Genomic DNA, 10,679 nt, shown 5'->3' on the forward strand with positions numbered 1-10,679 from the left:
ATGGGATATAACTTATACGTTAAATCCCTGCAATGGGAATTGACACATCAAACGTTGCAGGAACTCCCTAGCCAGATAGTGGACTAAGAGGGCAGGAATAAAAGGGACACGCCATATCAGTACAATACAATGAATGAAATTGTGAAATACGTAACGTTACTAAATTAATTGTCCCCTTCGAAGAGCGCTGACGTTGATACGAAACTCACTTCCGGGTTACTCGGGCCCTCCAGACCGCTTCTCACCACAGTTTGCAGAAGTGTTCTGAACATTGGGCGCGATTTGTACAATGCCACTCCGCAGAGTGGTGGCCAGGAATGTTTCCCATAGCATAGGCTATATGAGACCGTGTATCGTCGCCGTACAGGGTATTTAGATGCGACTTTCGTGTGGGTATGCCCTGTGGCCGGCTATTCCGTACGGCGGAAAGGGACGGGTACGGCGAGATTTTTAGTGTACGGCGATATTTTTTAGCGGGTACGGCGAGCCTAGCGGGTACGGCGATATTTTTTAGCGGGTACGGCGATATTTTCGGCGTACGGCGGAAAAGGAGTTTCATGGGGGTGTTGTTGTCATATGACTAGTCAGGTCACGTGGTGATCTCCAAGCAGATGTTGTGTGGAAGATTGTGACGTTATCTGAGCAGCGCGAGGCCTCTTGGGGTGGGTGCCTCTCAGGGAAGCCAGTCGGTCAGAAAACGTTACGATCTTCCACCCCAAAGACCTTCTTGGAGATATATGTCACACAGGGATTTTATGCACAAGGAATTTTTTTTCATGCACACCATTCCAAGCAGAGGTTGGGCTTGGAGCAAGGACCTTGCTTGGAGTCACCGAGTCTAAAAAATCTTACGACGAAATTCCAGGTGCCTTGATAAATCATTACATTTCCTGTTATATGTGTCAGGAGGTGTCCACTGTGCTTACACAAGATTCATGCACAAGTTGCTATTGTGGTAACGTTGCTCAGTCAACTCGTTATGAAAGATGGTAATGCTACTTGCCTTGAATTATCAAAAGAAAGATTTTGCAAATGACTTTATCAGTCGGACATGACCCTCAAATTTTTTTGATACTTTTCTGGGGGGTTTTCTTCTTTAAATTAAGAAAATACTGGCTTTCTTACAAGCACGGTGGTGAAATACGGGCTCAAAACCTCCCATGTCTAGCCGAATTCGAACCTTCTTCCATGATGTTCCATCTGACGTAATTCGAACCGAACCCGCGTTCTATTTAGGTCATCTGCGGTCATTGCAGGTAAAACCGTGCTTTCTCGCATTTCCCCCCAACTAACTTGAATCAGGCGAAAAATATAGTTTTTAACCAGTATAAACAATTTTCTGGACAGTACATCTATGCTTTCACTTTGTTTTGGACCTGTAATATGTAACGAAGCTACTGACGTTTTTGTTGGTGACCTTGAATATCATAAGTGTTGTTTACACCGTTATCAATTACACCCTACCGCTCTCCATGCGGCATGACATGCGTGTAAACATCGTTTAAGATCTCCACCAAGAAGAGTCCAACATAATTCATTGACGGCTCAAAATGACCGCAACGGTTTTCCCGAGATTTCTGTTTTTGGGATTTTTTAAAAATGCCTTAGATTTTGAATTATTGGTAATTGAGTGCGAAAAATGCCATTTTTACGCATATTTTTGACTGTAACTTTACTTAAAATTAAAAATTAAAAAATCCCAAAAACAGAAAGTTTTATTTGCCTCTCAGATGACGAAAAATATAAAAATCGAGAATTTGCCATGGCACTTGCGGCCCATCTTATCAAGAGTATGGTCAAATTGAAGGCCTTCCTTGAAGCAGAAAATAATAGTCTTTGGAAGCAAAATCGAAACAAAACAACTATCTCAATTCAAACGGGAAGATCAAAACTATCTAAAATTGCGAATTTAATCTTATTTTGAATACATTTTCCTTGTCATAACATCTTGTTTATTTTGAAATATTTTACGGTTAGCAAATAGTAGGCCTCTTGTAACCCGATACTCTGTCGAACTCGCATAGCAACGGGAAAGAACACCCTAGCAACCGACCGCCGTGAAGTTTACAAGTGTACATCACATTATATTCGAGGTATGCACAACTTCACCTTACCTTGGGTACTCGGATCGTCATGTGCCTATATGCAGGTAGACTGACGAGACTTAATACACAGTGACGAGACATCGAAGAATCTAACAAAATTAAGTTCTAAGTTCTAGCTGTAGATCTGCAACTTCCTACCACGCTCCGTGGATCACTGGTCAATTAGTAGACAGTTATCACGAGGGAATAGTGACCAATAGTATGCTAGCTCATTCGGTCGGCCAAAGAAGTCCGACAGTCTGTCAGTGCGTACCCGAGTACTGACTGCTGTGGCCTGGCCAGCCGACTCCCTTAACACACTATTCCCTCTGTTTGTCCAATTTCTACTATTTCTGTATCTGTATCTGTATCTGTATCTATATAGCCGGTCTAATCGCCGTTCGGCGTAACACACCAGCTGTAACCTGCTATGACCTGCTGTGACCTATTTGACCTGCTATCCGCGAAACCTGGTAGAGGCTATGAAAATGAAATTCGCGATGTGATGCCAGAGTTCACGGTGTAAGCTCACCAAGTCAAGGAAACCGCGAACATAAAAATCGGTGCGGATATTTCATGATTAACACTTTTATAACAGTGAGCTACTGCTTCATTTATATCTCATCACATTCTTCAGGTGTACCGAACCCGTCTGCAGGTGTTCAGGTTAGATTGGCAAATGGTCGATATCATCTCGAAGAGATGTCTAACGAGGATCAAGAATCACCGAACTACAAGATTTCCTCTGAGTCGCCGAAAGCAAATTCTTGACGACATGAAGCCAGAAGACGTCGGTGACAAAGGCGTCAGGATCTTCCTTGTTAGTGTTAAGGCTTTAATGGGTTTATAAACGTATAGACTTGGTAGAAGTCAAACGTCACATTCTGTGATATATCTATTAATGACTATTGGTTATTGCGTTGGGCTGACTTGAGAGGAATGGACGATACCTTCTGTTGGAAAAATTTTAACTACAATTGAGTTTAAGCTTTCAACTTTAATACTAAATGTTGATCATTTTGGTGTATTTTGAAAGTACAGTGCATGCTTATGTGTTAGGTTGTGTATCTAATATTGATTTAATTGGTCCAGATTTGCGTGAATAGTTTCATCAGTTACTTTCCTTAGGGCTGTACTGAAACGTCGGCAGGTAAATGCCTTTTGGTGTGTAACAATGACCTGTAGCATCTAGTGTAGATTTTGTTTAAAGTAGTGCAAGCAGATCAACGTCATACTCAGGCAAACAAATAAAGACATTTTCAAGGCGTTTCCAATGTTGATTATATATTTTTATGATACCATTTGCTAATATAGATACTATCAAACCGCATTCCTTTGCAAGATATATGTAAATTAAATATGGGTCTTTGTAGTAAACTAGTGCTTGCATCTCTGTAACAGAAATAAGACCACTTTCATTGTCATTCTTTCGGTTTGTATACCATACTGCTGGAACGTAAACCATCCGCAAATGCATTCTAAGCTCAGTCAATAGTTATAAAAATAGCATCTGGACTTATACATTTATTCTGTCTTGAAAACATAGCATGTTCCTCAAAACATAGACGAATGCAACAAACGAGGAATCAATACATTTGTAAAAACCAGTTAGGCCTATGATTTTATATCTCGTGACTTAATCGGATAGAATGATATTGCAAGCACGCCGATTGCTTATAAACAAAATAATTATAAGGGGAATCGAGATCCCTGAAGAATCATCAATAAAATTCAATATATACATGTACATGGATGTTGATACTGAAACCTTTTTGAATAAAGAATAATGGAATAACGGAGGGCTGGATTAAAAATTATTCCAGTTTAATTGCAATTCTGTATCAGTAGATTTCTACCTCCATACTGTGTACCATATCCATTGCAATAGTCTACAACATTCAGTATGTCAGGACTCAGAAACTTGTCGCAATAAAGATGGTTAACAACCGTATACACGCCTGGAAAAGGGTTTAGTTTAACAGTAACTGTAACTTTTTAGTCATGACACCTCTAACGTTCTCCTCCAAAGATCACTATTGCTGCATCTAAAAACTGTTCCGGCGTCTTCAAATACAGTTACAAGTTATCTAAATGAAATGGATATCCATATACATTTTTAGATGAGTGTACAATTGCATGTGTTTATGAATACTTACGTGATCGATTATTTGTTTTCAAAGTATGTCTCCAATAAGTAGACTTCATCGAATTTGCCATTGTTTTGAAGATTTTAAAATACTGTCTTGTTTCACAAGAGGCGTTTAAAATCTAGTATAAAAACACGTTGTCGGTTCACAAGCGGTTAATCAATACACGTCAATGTAAATTTACTTCCCACGACTCTAGTGACCCAAACTTCAAGCAACTAAGAAGAATCAAACAGCCATCTTTGTCTGGTTGTCGTTATCCCGTATTCTAGTCTGGGCTTATCTTCATCTGAGTAAATATCCGTCATTTCTATAGCTGATTCCTCCAATAGTCTACGTATTTCGCCATTGGTTGCACGTGTCATGCTCTTCCTTACACGCTTTACTACTTTCCATAGCAAAATTGCCAGGAGGCAAATAGCAGGCACAGCAGTGGAAAACACGAAGTACCAAAACTGTTCTCCAGCCTTCTCAAAGAAGCACTCTATTCCACTGTTGTAAGATTGTACACTACTAGAAGTTGGCTTTACAGAAGAAATGTTATTTAAATTTGTAGTGTTTGTGACATTCGTACTTGGAATTTCGATTGCAGAGTCTACTTCATTCTGATCAAATGGTCTGACGCAGTTATGGATGAACACACCAAGGAAGGTAAACAGGGTGATCACAAATGCCCCGCCACAGATAACGATAAAGAGAGCTTGATTCATCTTCTTTGAAAACTTTCTGACAATTTTTGTGCTCCGAGACTCTGTCTTAAAAGTGAACCTGCACCTCTCGCTGTAGACCCTTTCTTGTTTACCGTCTTCTGTTGTTGTCTCCACCACTGAAATGACGAAAAAATCATATTCTGTATTGTCCCGCAGGTGTTCTATTTTTGCCGAGTTGTTATACTGGCAATCATGCTCACGTTCTCCCTCTTCGCCTGGTCCCTTGTACTTAACAATGTACCGGTACCTGTAGATATCTCGCTTTTGCTCTTCATCTATAGGCGGTGCCCAGGAGAATGTTACGCTCTCTATGCCCTCTTTTACCAGCCGGGGATCACGGGGAGGGTGTGGCTTTGTGCGCTCTTCCACAGAGACCACGTGGCTGAATTGACCACCACTTTGTTTCTCTCCGCTTCTGGTCTGTGCTGAAATTTTGTATTTTGTTCGCGCCTTTATCGTGCCCTTTTCCCTGAAGGTGTATTTAAATGACTGCCATGGCCGTGTTTCAGTGGATTCGTCTGTGATACCAGCGCCTTCATCATTGGGAGGCCCTGTCTTTTCAGCAAAAGTAGCTTTAATGAACCACTCCGGATCCTCTGCAACTTTCCTTATTTCCACCATATATTCATCTTGTACACCCACAGGGGAGTCCCAAGACACCGCAATACTTTCTGCAAAAGTTTCAACCCGGAAGCCTTCAGGTTTGTTCGGCTTTGTGTGTATTGTCTTGGTGGCTTCCGAACTTTTGTCATTTTCCTTGAATGTTACGATGGAAATATTGTATTTCTGTCCGGGGGTTAGATCGCTGAAAGTGTGCAGCAATTCATCGTCTGCTTTTATTTCAGCAGATGGTGATTTGACCACTGCAGTGTCGTCAGAGGAAGGATGTATGGTGACTCTATAGATGTCCTTCTCACCTGCAGCTTGCGCCCATTCCAAGGTGACTGCATTTTCACTGACGTTCGTAAATACTATGGAGTTCTCATCTACAGCCGCGACTTTTGTTCTCTTCCCTTCAAGTAAAACCACTTCACTGTCAGCCTCCTTGTTTCTTGTGAACATTCCGATTCTATATATTTTACCCGCAACTAGATTTTCGAATGTGCTTCTGTACACAACAGCTCCATCTAGTGACTCCTTTCCTATGTGTCTTGCAAAACCTTCATTCGGTGATATATTATGTTCGTAGGACTCCCAATCTCCCCTGGCATCCTCCCATACTACATCCATACTGTGTTCAGTAACACTGTCTTGTGGAATCTTTACATTTCTCGGAGGAGAGACAATAGTTCTGAAAGGCATATTTCGTGGTAAACTTTCCATTTCACCACTCACTGTGACCACAGAAACTTCGTACATTCTACCAGGGATAAGAGTAGTGAACGTACGGGAGTATGGCAGTGACCGAGAATTAGTAGGGATGTTAAGGGGATTTTGTAAGGACATTTCACAGTTCATCTCTCTTATGGAAGCAATGTACGAACTCTTTTCACCCTTCGCGTCGTGCCATGTTATGGTTAAAGTACTTTCAGTTCGTTCCCTAACACTGATTTGTTCTATGCTACTGACAGTTGTTCTTTTCATGGTGGTGACAGGATAACTTTTGTCTCCACCGCTATCGGTCCACACGCTTAATTGATACTTGCGACCTGAAGTGAGTTTTTGGAAAGTATACTCCAAAGGTTGTCCTCTTTCTACCACATCAACAGGATTTTCTACCCCATATTTTGGGGCGATTGAAACATGGTAACGATCCTTGTCACAGTATGGTTCAGGCCACGTGATTCTGATGCTATTTTCTTTGACGTCATTGTCTGCGATGATGATTTCTGTGGGTGGGCGAATTTTAGTTCGTACTGTTTCATGGACACATTCACTAAATTCTCCTCCGCTTTCTGTAGTAACCTCCACTCTATAGAGCCTTCCGGATACAAGGGATTCGAATGTCATCTCTAAGTCCTCATCGGCGTTTCTTACGTCTTCCCGTACATATGTACTCCCTCCCTCTTCCCAGATTTTGATGTGGTAGCGATCCTTTACACCCTCTGCGTGCTTCCATATCACTTTGAGAGAGGTCTCGAATGGCTGAGGAGGTACAAGACTTGGTGGGCCTACAGTCATTCGCTGTTGCCGGACTACCTTGGCACTCTCGACATCTTTGCTTCTGGTGGAAATCTTGATGTCATACAGCTTTCCTAGCGTAACACCTGTAAAAGTATGAGAGGTTTCGTTGCCACTGGAGATGAGAACAGGAGATTGCAAATTTTCATTGGGGCAAATCTCCAGTGAATACTCATCTTTGTCACCACTTGGTTCTAACCATTTCACTATGATTCCCGAGTCCACGGTGGACGTCCTAACATTTACCGGGCGAAGGGGCAGTGTTCTTATTAGTCGTGTCTCAGGCTCGCTTGTTTCCCCTCCACTGTTAGTCCTGATGGCAATCTCATATTCCCGACCAGGCACCAAAGCACTGAAGCGATATTCGAGAGCAAAAGCGCTGGCAGATACATCCCCTATACAATTTGGCGCTCTGTCTTCAAGGGTAGTGTCAAATATAGCTGCAGTGTACTTATCTTTGTCTCCCTGTGCTTGTTCCCATGTGATTGTGACTTGTTGATTTTTTACGTTAAATATTCGAAGGCCTTCAGGTTTGTGGACTTTTGTACGATGAGTTGTCGTGGTGGGTTGACTTTTCCTATCCCCACTTACAGCTACAACAACTAAGCTGTACAGACGGCCCCCTGTTAGGTCATCAACTTGTACCGGGCGTTGGTCGGATAACTCAGTGACGTTCGTTTTGACGCAAACCTCTCGATGCATAGCACAATATTCATAGTTGTCCACGTCCCCCTCAGCATCATCCCACGTGAATGAAATTGACGAATGAGTACAATCCGAAACTCTTACTGCTTTGGCACTCGCAACCAATGTTCTTTCTTGTATTGATCTTGGAATCGATGTACTCCCCAAGTCTCCAACATATGTCCACATAGAAATTGTGTACAGTCTACCGGGGGTTAGGTTTTCAAATAGGTACTCATGTGACGATGCAGAAATCTCGCGTCGGCTTACTTCGTTTCCATGAGAAATACTTATCCCGTATTGGTGTACTTCGCTCTCAGGTTCAGGCCAAAAAACACGTAGGCTTTTTCCCTGTACGTCTTCTTTATTGACATGAATTCTGTTTGGAGGACGCGCCATTGTCCTAAATTCTGTTCGTTCAGGTTTACTTGGGACGTCTCCGCTGATGGTGTAAACAGACACGAAGTGTAATCGTCCGGGGTACAGGTTGTCGAAGTCATACCTTAATTTCTGTTCTTGATCGATTTCTATTTCATAGACAGACAGTAAATTATTCTGTATCTTCACGGCGTACTTGTCTCTGTCACCTTGCGCATGATTCCATTTGATGGTGGCTGTTGTTTCCGTTTTATGCGTTACTGATACATTCTTTGGATGGTCAACCGTCATCCTTAGTGATGCAGTCACCGGTTCACTGTTGACATCGTCACTTCGAGTTGTGACATGTACATGGTACATTCTTCCAAATTCCAAACCCGGAAATATTTTCTCCGTAGGCTTTCCCGCCTGAACTTCACACCAAGTCTGATCAATGGTCTTGCCGGTGTGCTTGTCATGATAAAAAAGATTAAGGATGTATCTATCATTGTCTCCGATTGCTGGCTCCCAAGCGACAAGAATGCCTGATCCATGCACTGATGCTGTAATGGCTTGCGGGGGACTTGGAAGTGTTCTTCGGTTGACTCCTACTGCCAAACTTTTGTCTCCGCCGCTCTCGGTGACGACCCTGACTGCATAGAGCCTCCCAGGGGTCAGTTCTGTAAATGTGTGATAGTATGTCGATTCTTCAGTGCTCTTCAAAATTGAAGAAGGGTTATTTCCATCCTGTGGATCAATGCTGATGTGATAAGTATCCTTGTCTCCTTCTGCTTTGGTCCATGCCACACGAAGGCTATTGGTTTGTCTGTCTTCCACTTTTAGATTCACTGGCTTGCTGACCATAGTTCTTATCCTTGGCAGTGGCACGTCGTCACTGTGGTCTCCTTCCCGCACGGTTTTTATAGATATGTTGTATTGACGCCCCGGCACAAGATCTTCAAAAACATGCGATATCTGCCCTGTAGTGTGAGTTATCGGCACTTGGTCCTTCGATGTTTGAGAAGATATCTGCAGAATATATCTGTCCACCTCACCAGGAGCACATGACCAGCTGACGGCAATGCTTTTCTCCTTAACATCCTTCTCAGCAAAGTTGGTTACTCTCGCAACTATTGTCCGTTTTTGTTTTGTGACAGGTTCGCTGTGACTGCCGTGGCTTCTCGTTTTGATTGTTACGTCGTAAACCCTCCCTGGAACTAGATCTGTCCATTCATACCGGTTTGTTTTTGAACTGCAAGTTTTCGGTTCTACCTCTGAGGCTGAATATATGCCTAAGGTATACCCGTCCTTGTCTCCATCAGCGTCTTCCCACGTCAACCTCAACGCTCCATCTCCCGACTGCTCCAACTGAACGTTCTTCGGCTGCCCGACAAGAGTTTGCTCTGTAACAACACATTCATTACTCTCCACATCTTCCCGAATTGTGACGATGGTCATTTTGTACAGTCTTCCCGGCACGAGCTCGTTAAACTGATGACATGTGTTACAGTTCTTCGGTACGACAACAGGTGCAGTTGAGGAGGGATCGTCTTTTGGCTCCAGATATACATGGTATTCATCGACCTCACCGTCAGCAGGATCCCATTGCAGCTTCAACGCAGTCAACGTTGCTTCGACCGCAGGGTTCTTTGGTTCACCTACTGCTGTCCTTACTGTCAGGACAGTCTCTTCGCTCTTACCATCCCCACTTACTGTGACCCCATGTATTGTGTACAGCCTACCAGGGCAGAGTTTAGAAAACGTTTCCTGATACGATGGTTCCGTCTGAAGCTTTCCTTTTGGTTTGGGACAAGTCGTACGTTGTGGCACGTCGTCAGGGTTGATGGACAAGGCGTATGCTGTTTTGTCTCCTTCAACATCTGGCCAAGACAACATAATACTCGTCTCACTTTTTCGAAGAATTTTTATTGCAGGTTTCATTACTATTGTCTGTGCAGATCTACTCACTTCTTTGCTGTTCATTTCACGTCCATCTACTCTAATGATTGCCCGAAGCACGACAGTATAGGCCCGTCCTGCGACAAGCTTTTGGAAAGTACATAACGATGAATTGTAGAGAATATTTTTTTCATGCGTTTCAGACAACGAAGACAGCTTAACAACATAACCGTCATTTTTGCCATAAGGGTGCTTCCACCCTATTGTTACCTCATGACCTTTTGTTGTGATTTCTACGTCTACAGGTGCATTTGGTAATGTTCTAAAACGCACAGTACTTGGAGTACTCTTTTGGTCTCCCCGAACTGACCTAATGGAGATGTCATACCACGACCCAGGGACAAGGTTCGGTATCAACTGTTCGTGCTCTTTGCTTTCCTTACTTGTCCATACAATTATTTCCCTTTCTTTTGTTTCTTTGTTCTCTGCTTCTATTTCATAGTCATCCCAGTCTCCTTCCGAATGCTTCCAAAAGAGATGTATAGAAGTTTCATTCACCGATCGCGAAGACAGTGTTTCATCTACATGTGGCTGTGCAAGCTTCGTACAAAATGTATAAGACGTTTCTGCACTTTTGTCGGTTCCACTTATCGTTTGTATGGTCAAGATGTAACTCC

General features: G+C 42.7%; 1 protein-coding gene across 1 annotated transcript in view; it reads right to left on the minus strand.

Annotated features, from left to right (window-relative positions):
• Window positions 1–3,156: 3,156 nt before the first annotated feature.
• The window catches only part of LOC118426187 (receptor-type tyrosine-protein phosphatase beta-like), a 12,665-nt gene continuing 5,142 nt past the window's right edge, over window positions 3,157–10,679 (minus strand). Inside the window, exons 5-7 of the mRNA XM_035835449.1 lie at window positions 10,199–10,527; window positions 9,407–9,841; window positions 3,157–8,059 (exon numbers count right to left, since the gene is read on the minus strand). Of these exons, the coding sequence (XP_035691342.1) occupies window positions 4,450–8,059; window positions 9,407–9,841; window positions 10,199–10,527 (4,374 nt within the window). The 3' untranslated portion in view covers window positions 3,157–4,449. The remainder of the gene's footprint in view (window positions 8,060–9,406; window positions 9,842–10,198; window positions 10,528–10,679) is intronic.

Source organism: Branchiostoma floridae, chromosome 11 (assembly GCF_000003815.2).
Source record: "Branchiostoma floridae strain S238N-H82 chromosome 11, Bfl_VNyyK, whole genome shotgun sequence".
In the NCBI taxonomy this organism is placed as follows: domain Eukaryota; kingdom Metazoa; phylum Chordata; class Leptocardii; order Amphioxiformes; family Branchiostomatidae; genus Branchiostoma; species Branchiostoma floridae.